The sequence below is a fragment of the Panthera onca genome, chromosome E2 (genome assembly GCF_046562875.1).
Source record: "Panthera onca isolate mPanOnc1 chromosome E2, mPanOnc1 haplotype 2, whole genome shotgun sequence".
NCBI classification, from domain to species: Eukaryota; Metazoa; Chordata; class Mammalia; order Carnivora; family Felidae; genus Panthera; species Panthera onca.
This window is the reverse complement of record NC_138353.1, coordinates 4738250-4755132: the sequence shown is the minus strand read 5'-3', so window position 1 is coordinate 4755132 and position 16883 is coordinate 4738250. Positions and strand designations below refer to the sequence as shown.

At 39.5% G+C, this 16883-nt stretch overlaps 1 protein-coding gene and 1 pseudogene across 1 annotated transcript; both read right to left on the bottom strand.

Annotated features, from left to right (window-relative positions):
* Window positions 1–3430: 3430 nt before the first annotated feature.
* LOC144614675 (uncharacterized) overlaps window positions 3431–16883 on the bottom strand; it is a 19942-nt pseudogene continuing 6489 nt past the window's right edge.
* On the bottom strand, window positions 12225–13877 carry LOC132675295 (phospholipid scramblase 1-like). The gene is given in 2 exon segments (XM_060627696.3): window positions 12225–13711; window positions 13714–13877. Coding segments are annotated over 2 exon segments (963 nt in total). The 5' UTR covers window positions 13838–13877; the 3' UTR covers window positions 12225–12872.

Here is a 16883-nt window from a genome sequence, read left to right as displayed (position 1 = left end):
AAGAATAGTAAACCTTGATTCTTCTCTCTTTACCTTTTGGGTATCAATTAACAGTTTTGCTTGGTGGTTACCATGAGGACTCAGAAGACATGACAGTCTATTTTAAGTTATATACACCTTAGATTTGCCTACTGAAATTCCTTCAGGCCTGAGGTGATTCTTCAAAAATGTGAATGTAGAATCCTAGCCATTTTAGGAAGGTTTTGCTATTCTCTTTCTGATATCTGTGAATGTTTTTTTTTCCTTTCAATCACATCAGTTGATATTCCGTACTTGTAACTATTGCTATGATAAGCCGCATTACGTTTTTGAGTGGACTGACCCTCTTTTCCTTAAAGACCATTTACTACAACATTTTATTTGTAATAGACACGTTTAGTTGAAATAAATGGACAATGGTGTCCTGAACACCTCTTTCATGATAATTATAGCAAGGTTAGAAGCACAGAAAGTATCTCCATTTAGATTGTATTCAACTCTTCTTCACATTCCTTGGAGAATTACATACGTATAAGTCCGACCTAAAGAAGAAGGGAACTCATATCATCGATGTAGCAACACTCAGGCACATACTTTCACACACCCAGTAGGAATAAATGAATTTTCTGAAGTGATTTGAGAATAAGGAGTATATTAAGGTTTACTAGTCACAAATCTTAAATAAGGTTAATGTAAAAACATTGAGATTATACCTATGCAAAACTCCATCCCTTTTATCATTTAAAGCATAATAACGTATACATTATCTAAATGTTTAACTTTGTATTATTCCTTCTAATAAGTGTTTTGATGTAATATCTGAATACACTGACTTACTGCTTTCTGCTGTGAATCCTGTGACACGTGTTGACATTTTATGTTCAGTTACATATGTTTTTAAATACTTCTTTCAACTTACGTTCTTTTTTTTTAACTGAATAGAAAAATTTTTATTTTATTTATTTTTTTCAATATATGAAATTTATTGTCAAGTTGGTTTCCATACAACACCCAGTGCTCATCCCAAAAGGTGCCCTCCTCACTACCCATCACCCACCCTCTCCTCCCTCCCACCCCCCATCAACCCCAGTTTGTTCTCAGTTTTTAAGAGTCTCTTATGCTTTGGCTCTCTCCCACTCTAACCTCTTTTTTTTTTTTCCTTCCCCTCCCCCATGGGTTTCTGTTAAGTTTCTCAGGATCCACATAAGAGTGAAACCATATGGTATCTGTCTTTCTCTGTATGGCTTATTTCACTTAGCATCACCCTCTTCAGTTCCATCCACATTGCTACAAAGGGCCATATTTCATTCTTTCTCATTGCCACATAGTACTCCATTGTGTATATAAACCATAATTTCTTTATCCATTCATCAGTTGATGGACATTTAGGCTCTTTCCATAATTTGGCTATTGTTGAGAGTGCTGCTATAAACATTGGGGCACAAGTGCCCCTATGCATCAGTACTCCTGTATCCCTTGGGTAAATTCCTAACAGTGCTATTGCTGGGTCATAGAGTAGGTCTATTTTTAATTTTTTGAGGAACCTCCACACTGTTTTCCAGAGTGGCTGCACCAATTTGCATTCCCACCAACAGTGCAAGAGGGTTTCCGTTTCTCCACATCCTCTCCAGCATCTATAGTCTCCTGATTTGTTCATTTTGGCCACTCTGACTGGCGTGAGGTGATATCTGAGTGTGGTTTTGATTTGTATTTCCCTGATGAGGAGCGACATTGAGCATCTTTTCATGTGCCTGTTGGCCATCTGGATGTCTTCTTTAGAGAAGTGTCTATTCATGTTTTCTGCCCATTTCTTCACTGGGTTCTTTGTTTTTCGGGTGTGGAGTTTGGTGAGCTCTTTATAGATTTTGGTTACTAGCCCTTTGTCCGATATGTCATTTGCAAATATCTTTTCCCATTCCGTTGGTTGCCCTTTAGTTTTGTTGGTTGTTTCCTTTGCTGTGCGGAAGCTTTTTATCTTCGTAAGGTTCCAGTAGTTCATTTTTGCTTTTAATTCCCTTGTCTTTGGGGATATGTCAAGTAAGAAATTGTTACGACTGAGGTCAGAGAGGTCTTTTCCTGCTTTCTCCTCTAGGGCGTTGATGGTTTCCTGTTTCACATTCAGGTCCTTTATCCATTTTGAGTTTATTTTTGTGAATGGTGTGGGAAAGTGGTCTAGTTTCAATTTTCTGCATGTTGTTGTCCAGTTCTCCCAGCACCATTTGTTAAAGAGACTGCCTTTTTTCCATTGGATGTTCGTTCCTGCTTTGTCAAAGATGAGTTGGCCATACGTTTGTGGGTCTAGTTCTGGGGTTTCTATTCTATTCCATTGGTCTATGTGTCTGTTTTTGTGCCAATACCATGCTGTCTTGATGATGACAGCTTTGTAGTAGAGGCTAAAGTCTGGGATTGTGATGCCTCCTGCTTTGGTCTTCTTCTTCAAAATTACTTTGGCTATTCGGGGCCTTTTGTGGTTCCATATGAATTTTAGGATTGCTTGTTCTAGTTTCGAGAAGAATGCTGGTGCAATTTTGATTGGGATTGCATTGAATGTGTAGATAGCTTTGGGTAGTATTGACATTTTGACAATATTTATTCTTCCAATCCATGAGCACGGAAATTTTTTCCATTTCTTTATATCTTCTTCAATTCAAATTACGTTATTTTTGGTACTCTCTGCTGTTTTCCAAATGGTATATTTATGAAGAAGGGCTTTCTTCATTCATTAGGTTTGTATGGTTTGAACTCACATGCATTTGGAGATATTGAATAAGGATTGAATTCCAGATGAAAGCTTTGTCATTCTCTTTACATTTTAGAGATTTCCTCTTATATGAGAACTATGATTTTGAATAAGGTAGGACTTCCACCTAGGGGTTTGCCACATTCATCACATTTGCAATGTTCCTCCTATGTATGAACCATGTGATAGTGACTAAGGCTTGAGCCATGTGAAACGTTTCACCACATTCTCTACAATTATGAGAGTTCTCTCAAGTATGAATTTGGTGGTGTGGAATGAAGATTGAGCACCATTAAAGGGCTTCCTAGATTCTTTCTATGTGGAAAATCATTTCTATAACACATTCTTTGACAAGAAATCAGGGATCAGCATTGAGCAAAGTCTTGCCACATTGTTTACTTGTGTATCGTTAATCTTCCATGTGGAGTCTGTGATGTGGAGTAGCATTGAACAGTCCTTAAAAGTTCTCTTAGAGTCTTTGGGAGCCTAGGTGGCTCAGTCACTGAGGCATCCAACTTTACCTCAGGTCATGATATCACGACTTGTGGGTTCAAACTCTGCCTCAGGCTCGGAGGTATCTAGTCCGACAGCTCAGACCCTGGAACCTACTTTTGATATTGTGTGTCTCTTTCTCTCCACCCTCCTACTCATTCTGTCTAAGAAAAAAAATTTTTAATAAAAAAAAGTTCTCTCAACGTCTTAAACTCTGTCTTAAACGTTTGCTCCAAAATGGTTTGTGTGATATTGAATAAAGGGTGAATGGTGATTAAAGCCTTTTGCACACTCGTTACATTGGTAAGGTTCTCAACTGTGAATTTTGTCATGTCGAGTAAGTTTTGAGTGTTTGGTAAAGGCCTTGCCACATGTCTTACATTGTTAAGGTTTCTGTCCAGTATGAATTCTGTGATGATCAGTAAGGTTTGACTGCAACCTAAAGGCCTTGCCACATTCTTGACATTGGTAAGGTTTCTCTCCAATATGGATTCTGTGATGCTGAATAACGCTAGAACAGAAATTAAGAGTTTGCTGCATTTGTTACATTGGTAAGGTTTCTGTCTGGTATGAATTCTGTGATGTCGAGTAAGGATTGAGTACTCACTAAAGGCCTTGCCACATTCTTGACATTTGTATGGTTTCTCTCTGGCATGAATTCTCTCATGTCGAGTAAGCTGTGAGTACACCTTAAAGGCCTAGCCACATTTGACATGTGTAAGATTTCTCTCCAGTATGAGTTCTGTGATGTTTACTAAGGTGTGAGTGCTGGATAAAGGCTTTGTCACATTCTTGACATTGGTAAGGTTTCTCACCAGTGTGGATTCTGTGATGCCGAGTCAGGGTTGAGTATTCACTAAAGTCCTTGCCACAGTCTTGACATTTGTGAGATTTCTCTCCAGTGTGGATTCTGTGATGTTGACTAAGGGATAATTGCTAGCTAATGGCCTTGCCACATTCTTGACATTTGTGAGGTTTCTCTCCAGTGTGGATTCTGTGATGTTGACTAAGGGATGTTTGCTGGCTAAAGGCCTTGCTGCATTCTTGACATTTGTAAGGTTTCTGTGCAGTATGGATTTGCCTGTGTGCATGGAGTGATGACCCATGCTTAATGGTTTGACCACCTTCTTCACATTTGTCAATTTTTTTGCAGTATGCATTTGCTGATGTTGAGGTAGTGTCGAGTGCCTGTCAAAGGTTTTGCCACATTCCTTGCAAATGTACCTTTTCTCTCCAGTACCACTTGTCTTATAGGTATTTAGGCTTAATGATTGATTAAACATGTTCCCAGATTCATTATATGTGTATGGGTTTCCACCCCCATGAATCCTCTGATGATCAGCAATACTGGAGGACTGCTTCAGAGCTTTCCCACATTCATCATACTTAGAAGTATTTTCTCCCCTCTGCATACTCTTACTCTTGGTACATTTGGAGTTTGGATAAAAGACTTCCTCATCTTTATTAGATTCAAAATGGTTTTCTTGCAGAGGAGTCCTCAGACGTTTGCTAACATGGGAGCCCTGGTTAGACTGTGTCTCAGATTCACTGTATTGAGCCAGTGTATCTCCATTGAAAATGCTCTGGTAATGTTGCAGGGTCACCTCCTCTGTGAAGCACCTCCCAAATTGAGACGTCCTAGGCCTTTTATCTTCATTTTTGAATCTCTGAGTTTTAGAAATATTTGACTGAAAGGCCAATCCAATCCCACTTTCACAACGGTTCAAAGCATTGTTTTCAGCGTGGACGAGGTAACTTTCCAAATGTTCCAAATTTTCGTTGTACAAATATGTATGTTTGCATATTTGAATGGAACTTCTGCTTACAGGTGAACAGTGCTTTGCACAAATAGTGGATGTAAAAAGGGCAGTTTTCCGAGAAGTTTTATGTCCTTGGCCACCTGCAGCTGTGAAGTTCTTGTTATGGGCGGTCGTCTCAATTGGACCACGTCCTTCATGAAACTTCTGATGTGCTTCATTCTTTCTTCCACTGTCCCAGTTTATCATTAAGTGTAAATTCTCAAGGGCATGATGTTTCCATGTACCCAGTGACACATTTTGGGAAGAGGCTTCTATGCATGGCTTTGGCAGGAAGCTCTGGGTGCCATGTGAAGATATAGCTGAAAGATAGCAAATAACAAAAAAAGGAACATCATTCCAATTACTACTCTCACATGAATGTACTGACAACTTCTAATATACAACCTTCAAATCAGTCAGAGAATGTCAGGAAGATGTTGAGAAGGATTCATCGGGAATTCATTCTTCCTTGACACAGAAACTTAAACACAACGTGCTGAAGATATAGCCTAATAGATCATTCTGTAGTTGTTTAACAGTGTAGCACAAATCACATTCCTGTGCCACAAGAATCAGGAAAGTACTTTATGAGCCAAAATTTAGAAGGACATTTAACTGAAAAGTCAAACAGAAATTATGCAAATACGATATAGCAAAAGTAGGAATAAAACAACAGGACGAGTTTGTTTTCAGAAATAACCCAAAAATTTCACAGATCTATAACGCCATCAAGTAAGGATGAAAAATTGAAGTTCACCTAAAATCTGAAGTGAAGAAATAAAACAAGACACAGTGCAAGTGATATCATAGAAATAAAAGTAATTATAATTGGGAAAAAGGATAATAACATGCTAACAAATATGTATCCAAAAAAAAAAAAAAACTACGTATTTCAAAAAAGGTATAACCTACCTGACATCATCATGGAGAAAAGAACATAATGAAAGGGGAGCCTGGGTGGCTTAGTCGGTTGAGTGTCCAACTCTTGATTTTGACTCAGGTCATGATCTTAGGGTCATGTGATGGACCCCAATATCAGGCTCTGCCCTAAGCATGAAGTCTGCTTAAGATTCTCTCTCTCTCTCTCTCTCTCTCCCTCTACTCCCACTCACTGAATCTCTCACATTCAAAAAAAAAGAAAAAGAAAAAGAATAAAGTCAACTGATTTACAACCACTAAGTATATTAAAACTGTAACAAATAAACTCCCAACAAGGAAGTCCTGTACCACATGAATTCACAGGATCATTCATAGACACACACGACAAAGTACTAGAAATCTCCCCAAACATTTCCAGGGAGGGAAGAGAAGGGAGATTATGAAACCACTTGATCATATGAGCATTAACAGGTTATCAAAGCCAAAGGAAGGTGCGACAAGTATACAAGAATATGAATTACTACCTGTGGGGAATATTCATGCAAAGTCCACCATAAAACTAAGCAAATAGGGGAGCCTGGGTACCTAAGTCAGTTAAGCACCCAACTCTTGACTTCAGCTCACATCATGATCTCAGTCGGGAGATCAGACCCCATGTCCAGCTCATTGCAGACTGTGAAACCTGCTTGGGATCCTCTTTCCTCCTCACTCTCTACCCCTCCCATTCTCCTCTTCCTCCTTCTCCTTCTCAAAAAAACAAAAACCAAACTGAATCAAAAGCACATTTTAACATTTTACAACATAATCAACTGGGAATTCTTCTTGAAATTCAAGGGTGTTTCACCATATGGCAAACTATCGAGTTGGGACTGAGTTGGGACTGCACATTACAGACTAAAGATCACAAAGAGAGGATAATCTCAATTGATACAGGACAGGAAGTGAGCATATTGGACACCATTTTACGATTAAAGATACTCAATAAAGGAGAAATCAAAGGAAACTTACTCAACCTAATAAAGATCATGTATGTGTGAAAAGCTGAAATCTAACATAATCAATGAGAAGACCAAAAGCTCCTCCTATAGGATCAGAAACAAGGTAATGAAGCGACTATCCCACTCTCATTCCACACAGTACTGGGACTCTTCACAACAATTAGGCAAGAAAAAATACATAAAAGGAGACCAAATTGGGGGCGCTTGGTTGGCTCAGTCAGTTAATTGTCTGACTCTTGGTTTTCAAGTGGCTCCTGATCTGACACTTTGTGAGTCTCAGCCCCTTTGGACTCCTCTGCATTCAAAGACTATCCTTGAACATGCCTTGGAGTGCTGTTCCAGTGGTCACAAACTCCTTTAGTTTCTGTTTGACTGGAAATCGCTTTCTCTCCCCTTTAGTCTGGATGATAGTCTTCCTGGATACAGTATTCCTAGCTGCATATTTTCCCCATTCAGCATTTTGAATCTACCTTTCCTCCCATCAGGCTTGCCAAGTTTCCGTTGAGAAATCTTGAGCTGGTCTTATGGTTTGTTCATGGTAGGTGAAATACTTCTTCCACATTGCTGCTTTTAAGATTTTGTCATTCTCATCATCGTTTGCAAACTTGATTCCAAGATGTCTTGGTGCTGGCCTCCTTTTGGTGATTTCAATGGAGTTCTGTGCCTCCTGAGTCTGTAGGTCTGTTTCCTTCAACTGATTAGGGATGCCTTCTGCTACTGTTCCCTGAAATAACTTCTCTAACCCCCTTTCTCATCGTCTTCTGTGACCCCTGTAATATAAATGTTATCACTTTTGATGGAGCCCCTGATTTCCTAAGTCTATTACATGTTGCCTAAGTCTCCTCTCTCTGTCTGTCTGTCTGTCTCACTCTCTCCACCTTAAGCTTCACTATTTTCCATTATTTTGTTTTCAAGGTCACTAATTTGCTGCTCTAATTCCCCCAACCTGCTGTTCATTGAATCAATGTGTTTCTCATCTCATTTATTGCATTCTGCATCTCTCATCCTTTGTTAAGCCTCTTGTCTCTGTGTTAAGAGTCTCACTGTTGTTGTCTTTTCACAAGCCCAGTGAGTATCCATAATGTAGTTCCTTCAGTTTACTATTGAGAATGTTACTGACAAAGGTTTCACTTAGAACTCTGGCTGTGGCCATAACTTGTTCTTTCATTATGGATAAAATCTTCCATCTTGGCATTTTGTCTAAGTCTCTGGCACCCTCTGTATGTTAAAACATTCAGTTATGTCTCCTGCTCTTTCGTTGTGGCCAGTGGTCTGCTGAGGCTCTCCTTCCAGGGTTTGGACCCTGTCCTCAATGGATTGAGTTTTAACTAGTTATGCTGTGGGCTGCTTGTGAGATGAGACCTGACATCACCTCCACCAGAACTGAGGCCCTACAGAACTGTGTGGTCATGTGAGGTGTGGGAAACAGCTTAAGCAAATCTCTTGGGGAGGGGCAGCCTTGCTGGGATTGAGTCAGGCTTGACTGAGATGGGCAGTCCCACCAGAGGATAGGGGCTTGGGGCTTGTTGTAAGTAAGGCAGACAGCCAGTGTCCCCGCTGTGCCCTTTCTCTCAGGGTGCTCTGTGTTCCTGCTGAGGAGGATGGGAAGGAAATGGAACGAGCCAGCTCATTTGTTCCCATCATGCACCTCATTGAAGGGCCACTAGGATATCAAATAATCTCACTCATGTGTGCCCCAAGTGCTCTTCACATTGCTGTTTCCATGCTGTCTACCCTCAGGTTGTGGGCCTACCTTCTGTTCAGGAGCAGTGCAGAGCCCTCTAGAATCTTTCCCAGCCAAGCTTGCTGATCTTGAAAACTCGAGGCTTGAAGCCACACTGCTTGCAAGAACACCAAAAATGCAGGCCTTCTCATTTTCCAAGACAATGACACTAGGGAAATATTCTCCTTGTGCATTCTCCTTTGGGCTCCACTCTCCTACCCTTCTCCACAACCACTGCTCCCTGCTTTCAGCAGCACTATAATCTGTTGCTTCCCCAGCCAAATCTCTATACTTCCTACAATCTTCGATGTGCCTCTTCTCTCTCATTAGCTGAGTAGTTCCTCTGTCAGTCTTAAGGTTACTTTTTGGGATACTTAGGATAGCTTGGTGGTTATCTACATGTGTGTGGGTGGGATGTGATGAGGGTAGGATACTCTTAGTCTGTCACGATACTATTTTCTTTTTCTCTGAAGAATCCCTATTTTTTTTTTATTTTAAATTATTTTATTGGAGAAAGAGAGTTTGTGCAACTAGGGAGAGGGGCACAAGGAGGCAGAGACTCTCAAGCAAGCTCCATGCGGTGTGGAGTCTGAGGCAGGGCTTGATTCCATGACCTTGGGATCATGACCTGAGCCAAAATCAGCAGTCAGACACTCCACCAACGAATCAGCCAGGTGCCCCTGAAGAATCCTCATTTTGAAAAACTTATTAAAACTCAAACAAATTTTACAAAATTGGAGATTACAAAACCAACACACAAAAATTCATTCTTTATACACAACAAAGAACAATTCCCCCAAAGATATAATTACAGTTACATTATCGTCACAAAGAATAAACTGCTTAAGACTTAAAATAATGTTAGAGGCCAAAACTAGTGAAAAGAAAACTATAAAATATTGTGAAGAATCGAAAGAAGTAAGTGAAAACACATCCATGTTCTTACATTGGAATACATCAAATTATCCAACTGTCAGTATACTCTAAATGATCTACTGATTTCTTGCCCCCTCCATCAAATTCCCAATGACATTTTTGGCAGAAAGATCACAACCAAATGGAACATTCACATGGATATTACAGGATAATATATAACCACAATAATCTTGAAACATAAAGAGTACTCTGGTGGCACCAAACTTCCTGATTTGCAGCATACTAGAAAATCATTTATCAAAATAATATACTACAGAAGAAAACAGAGGCATGCAATAATGAAAAAGTGATGGTGACCTACACGTGCACTTCAATGTCAATGTGTATGAAAACAAACAGAGCATCTTCTTAAAACTCACATTTTGATTTGGATTTTTAGGTGGGGCCTGAGTTTCTACATTTCTCACAAGCCTGAAACTCATGCCAACATCTTCACTTCAAGAGCCACACTTCTATATTCCAAGAAAAAAAAAAAAAAAGAAGAAGAAGAAATCACGGAGGACTTTGAACTTGAAGAATAATGAGCAAATTACTACTCCTCATATCATGAACAGAAACAACCATTCTCCTTGAACACTTACTACACAGTACAGACCATTCTAACAGTTTTGCATAAATTCACCCACCAATCCCAGTAACTTATAAGAACACTAGTATTGTTTTTCATCTTTCAAAAGAATATGTGGCACAATTGCAGTAATAGTATAGTATGTGTCTTTATCCAGATGATCTGACTTAATTCACCTAAGAGAAACACACCAACCATTATACAGAGATCATCCTATAAGAAGGTTCACAGAAAGTTTCAATATGACAATGGTAATGCAAATATGATAAAACCACAAAACTGAGTAACATAAAACGAAAAGTGAGGATACCACATAAATTACAAATATTACAAATTGAATACAAAAGAATAAAAGTGATAGAATAAAATGTTTACTCTCCTTAAAACTAAGAAATGTTTTCAATGACATAAAGCTTATATATCTATTGGTGGAGAAGGGTTTGGTGACTTGCTAACACCACAAATATACACACTCACAAATAGAAATAGGTATTGTTTTTGAGTCTTTTATAGCATTGAAAGTCTAGGTCTCAATTCTCTTTTGTGCTGGATTACATTTTACAATTTGAAGGCATTTGAACATATATGATGCATATTTTCTTTTTCTGGAGCAACAGAAAAGAGATAAGGAAGAGTATATATGGGTCACACCGGCAGAATACAATGGAAATTTACAGGACTGAGCCCTGATTCACAATCTCTACTTCAAACAGCAATTCCTACAGCACACATAGGAGAAATCCTTCATTCCAAAGCAGACAAGAAACAAAGAGAAATGAAGGAGGAAGCTTCCAGAATAAATGAGATGATTATGCATATCTTCCCATAAAGATACTTAATGATAACAGAGAAAATATATCCACCTTCTAGTGGAGGGATCCAGCATAGAGCACACAGGAAATAAGGAACCTGTAATGGGTCACATTGGGATCAAGTGCCTAACATTCTTCAAAGGACACATATGACAGCTGTGAAATAAACGTCCAGAACAAATATGTAATCAGTGTCTACATGCCAACATGAAAATATCCATTTTATTCAAATATCAAGCCAATAAAGCATGGCAAACAATTCAAATGATCATCTTAGAGAGACTCCTGGAGGAAGAAGAGGGAACACGTAACTAAATGATATCAGGAAAACTCTGCACGACCAACAGGTCAACCCAAATGATCTACCTCATACCTCATGAGGTGCATGCCATGTCAGAATTTCGATCTAATGAATCAGAAATGAATCTCATGAAGAACCCTCAGAAAGTAAAAACGTTTATGACAAAGACACAGGAATTTGCTATTATACAAGAAAAAAAGTTGGAAATGATGAAGTTACTAAGAAATAATGTAACCATTGAGACTTCATTACAGATTGTGAGTTCTAAGTTCTCAATGTTCTAGTTCCCCTGTGGCATTAATGTTGGTAGGAATGCGAGAATACACATAGACTAGTTCACCATTGAGGAATGGAACACATAGAGTGGAAATTTCTTATCGTTCATAAGAAAAATGAACTTCTGAAGTGAAACAGAGGATGAGATTTTCTCATTTTAGAAAGTGCTTTTTTATCTGATGAAAGTACTCAATCTCAGTGTTGTACGATGAAGATGAAAGCCTCAGTGGGGTGCCTGGCTGGCTCAGTTGGTTGAGCATCCGACTTCAGCTCAGGTCATGATCTCATGATCTGTGAGTTTGAACCCCACGTCAGGCTCTGTGGTGACAGCTCAGAGCCTGGAGCCTGCTTCTGATTCTGTGCCCCTCTCTCTCTGTCCCTCCCCCACAATGGCTCTGTCTCCCTCTCTCTCTTGCTCAAAAATAAATTAACATAAAAATTTTTTATATCCATAATTTTTAATTCAGTTGTTTGTTCATGTAAATAACAGACAGTTACTGCAGTTTCTACTCAGATGGAATATATATGTTCTATTGAACACCTGAGTGCTCTCCTAACTATCATGCTCTGTGAAAGACAGAATGAATACTGGAGCTAAACATTCCACGTGTAAATAATTACTTCAAAAATTATAACAATCCTCCAGTTCTAAATGAATTTTTAAATGCATCCTTCTTTAGGGCATGTCTTTTTCAGAAAATCATTTAAAAAATCTGTAATTTATTTTCTTATCAATAATGAAAATTTTTTTATAGTAGCAGATTAGCTTACAAAAGAAGTTTAATATACTGTGACTTGCTGAACAAAAGACAAATACATGTTTTATTTTTCTTTGGTAATATGAATATTAAGTATTAGTTTAACATAATTGTAAAGGAAACAAATTATATTCATTTTTAACTTTTTTGAACATACATTATTTGGAAAATAACAATTGTTACGTGTGAAATAAATTGGAACCATATTTAATAAAATGCACATTTATATTTTAAAATTAATAAGGACTTAATTTGGTGTAAAATTTGAAAATAAAACAGATTGTAGTTCAGAACAATTTGCCACAGGAAGTTTCATGATTAAATATAAAAAAATTAACATATCCTTTCTCTAAAATACACAATGAAAAAGAAAATGTATAAAACAAAACAAAATGCATAAAAACATTTATAGGTAAGTGATATAGAAAATAAACTCTATAATTTGAAAAGTCATCACATATACCAGGCATCACAGTAGAATTCACAAATGCTAGAAGTCATTTCAATAAAGAAAAGAAAACCAATTAGTTTTTCCTTGGCAAAGTCCCAGTAAGTATACAGACTTCACACTTTCTGAGGTTTTCGTTGATCCCCTACCACACTCCTTCTTTTTATTCTGTGTTTCCACTCCTTTCAAAAAACAAGAAATCAATGCGGAAACATGCACCAAGCATTACAGCTTTCATTTTCACATCAAGGTCTAAAGGGAACTGGATACCAAAGTTATCAGCATCCGTAAATGCCTCTCTCACAAAACCAGTCCACTGCTTGGAAATCTTGCCAACTATAGTTTCTTCATCAAGAGATTTAATCTCAAAATCAACGTCTGCACAACAGCTGCACACAACACATGGACCAATAATTTTTAGTACATCCTCTCTCCTCTCATTTTGAATTGTAAACCTTGGCAGGCATGGATGCCAGGTCTGAGTAACATAACCTACAGGTACACCAGGAGGAGCATGGACTTCAATCTTCTGAAGGCAGCAAGGGCAACAACAGCTGTCACACCTTAGTGGTCTCTCCAGAGTTATAACTTCTTGGCCCATATTATCAATAATCCTCATGGTAAAAGGCCGAGAAGCCCCACAGCAATTCCGGGTACAGCAGTCTGTATCCTCTACTGCAAAGTAAATCTTCTGTCCAAAGCTGTTCTTAATTTCATATTTGTTATTTGTTTCAAAACCTGTTATGACTTCCAGAAGCTCAATTTGCTGATGAACCAGTATCTGATCTGTCTGACTTAAATATTCCAATCTGGGTGGACAGCCTGATGGAGGTGGTGGTGCTGGCATCCAGGGTACCCCTGCAGGTCCACCTGGCTGATTATACACAGGCTGGTGTTGGACAGGAAACCCTACTGGGCCAGCACCTGAATAACCAGCTGGTGGAATTGAGTAGCCAGCCTGGGGGCCAGGATAGCCAGCCTGGGGGCCAGGGTAGCCAACCTGGGGCCAGGGCAGCCAGTATGTCCTGGAGGTCCTTGGAGTGTTGCTGAAGGATATTGAGGAGGATAGTCAGATGGTAAATTCATTCCTGGGTGAGGAGCATTCAGTTGTCTGTTTTGCTTTTCCATGATTTATAGAGTTCTGGGGCTACAGATGCTCTACACTGCCGAGAACTCTAACATAAAAATTTAAGAAAAGAATTAAAGCCTCAGTAGCATTGGAAAGCATAAACCAGAAATCACATGATCCCTGTCCCCAGTGTTCTTGCGATTTGGGCACCAAACACAGTATGTCCACCACTACCCTGACACCCGTCTCACAGGAGGCAAAACAGAAATTGGCAATGGCTTAGGATAGAATATCTCAGAAATATGGAGAATTCCCCAGTCCCCTCAACGCAATGGAGAAGCTCTAAGACTTTGGAGAACATCAAACTCCAAGGGGGGGTCTCCTGGCACTCACTGTGGAGATGATGGACCATCACTAGAACAGAAGAAAGAATCCTTAGAGAATGTAAGAGCATGATGTGTTGGATAGCTGATGTCCTGCCATGAGAGGGACAGACATAATACTAGGCTTCTCAAACTAATTTCCATTCAAGGAGAGCTACTCCCACCACATTTTAAGGTCTAGTTCACCCTGTTTACATTTCACTTTTGTCATCTTTTCATTCATGCCCAGCAACCTAGGGGTGAGGCTACAGTCTTCTTTCTCTTCACATTCCAGAGCTCCCTCTTTTGTTCTAAAAAAAAAATAAAATAAAATAACCAGGTCTGGATTTGACACAGTGACACTTGGTTATCAGGAAAAAAAAAAGGAATGTAACTATTTCTCAGATTCTACCTTTCAACCCAATATTGTGCTCAGTACACAAGAGAGGACAGTGCAGAATTCTAGAAAATGATTTCCCAAATGCTGTGGCCCAACAGCCCCTTTAGTACACTCAACAGGAATTTCCAGTGTTCACATCATGACCTCACTTCCAAGTACTACCACTACAGGAAGGAGTAGCAGTTGGGAGCATACGTGGGCAGTACCAATTTATGCCACTCAATGTTTACAATTACCACTCATCTATAGATCATGATGCTCTTACCAAACCTTAGAGAAGGGGAATCTACAGCTGAAAAGGACACCTCAGGAAGATATTTCTCTGTATCTACAAACCCCTACTTCTTTCCCTGACTGCAGGGATCTGAATCCCAGTCATGCAAAGAGGATGTTTCCAAGAGACAGTCTTCAAAGGAAGGAACAAACCCCTGAGTGTGGTTTGGGAAGTCTGGAAGGAGTTATCCTCACCCAAGAAGAGGAGGTGTCCATAGGTCCCTAACATCACATCCCTGTACATTTCTCACTGACTCTGGTTCAGGCATCCCCACTCGTCCTGGGAGAATTCTATGGCCACATCCCTGAAGGTCAGCAGTCCCTGTGACAAATGCCACAGTTACCAAGTAGCCATAGGCAGCATTCATAATGGTACCTAAGATGCAAGAGGGAGTTAATGTCACCAGCTGGACCCCAAGACCTGACCTTCACTGCTTACTTGTTGATACCCACTGCCCTTAGGCCCTCATTTTATTTTAATTCTTCTTTCAACCTTATCTGTTACTTCAGGCAACAACACCCCAGGGCTATCGTCTCCTGTGATGGAAACAGAAGGTTTACAACAAAAGGTAATGTCTTCTGAGAAAGAGCTTATACCCACCGTGTCTGAGCTCATCCCCTGACTCACTCCTAAGCACGTGGACAGTGGTGCCAACCAAGGGAATAAGATTGTTACCATGACCTCATTATAATACTGAACTCTCCAGCCAAGGGTAAGCACAAACCTCATTTACTATGTAATATCCAGAGTATGTATAGAAGGGTTTTCTTTAAAAAAGAAAAAAATAGAATGTGTATTTATTTTTGAGAGAGAGACAGACAGAGCATGAGCAGGGGAAGGACAGAGAGGGAGACATAGAATCAGAAGCAGGCTCAAGTCTTTTGAGTTGTCAGCACAAAGCCCAATGCAGGGATCGAACTCACAAACCGCAAGATTTTGAGCACACAGCCTGCAAGATCATGACCTGAGCTGAAGTCGGATGCTCAGCCAACTGAGCCACCCAGGCACCCCTGTATACAACTGTTTTCTTCAGGCCAAAATGGTGACATGAAACCAACAGCAAGTCTTGCTATTAAACTAAGTAAGCTTTTTTTCTATTGGGGAAACCTCTCCTTATCCCTTCTTACCCCCTCTTTTAAGGAACCAAGTCCCACACTGGAAATATGATGACAAAGGCTGGCAACACAAACACAATTCCTGTTGAAACCTATGGATCGTGTATTTCCCTATAACCCCCCACCCCCACCCCCAGCCCCTTCTTCTGGGTGGGTTTGCAAGGTTGAAGGCTTTAACCTGCTTCAGCCTCTTCTGCCTGGGAAAACAATAAAGCTCTTATTCCTCTTTTCCCAAACTCTGTCTTCACGTTATATTTTAGCTCTGAAGAACAGAAATCAGTTTTTAACAGCAGAAAGAATGTGTACGAGAAGACAATATTTTTCTTCATCTGTTCTCTGTTCTTTGGCCAGCCTATCAATTAAACTGACATAAGACATGGTCACAAGAGAAAAAAAAATAATTTCTTAGTTATGAAAAACTGAAAGATGATGAGACTCAAAGTCAGGCAGTTGATACTTATATACCATTTTGAATTAAGGAGAAGGGGATAGGGATTTACATCTCAAAAAGTAGGAAGTACATTCAAAGAGAAAGGAAAGAGCAAATGTTATCCAACATATGTTTGCCCTGCCAAGCAGGTAACTCTTTATAAAATGTTCATCGTGGGTGCACCTGAATGGCTCAGTCAGTTAAGTGTCCCTCCTTGGCTTAGGTCATGAACTAAGTTGGTTAGTTTGAGCCCCACATGGGGCTCTCTGCTGTCAGCAAAGGGCCCACTTCAGATCCTCTGTCTCCCTATCTGCTCCAACCCTGCTCGTTCTCTCTGTCTCTCTCTCAAAATAAATCAATAAACTTTACAATAAATAAAAATTAAAGTTTCATCTTTGCTGTTAGCTCCTTCCTGGTAGAGATCCTTCATCTAATTTATTCTTGGTATATGTATCAGCCTCAGAAAAGGACATTTTTCCATTGCCAGCAACTTAGAGGTTGCTAGAGGATATTTTGTTAAGTTA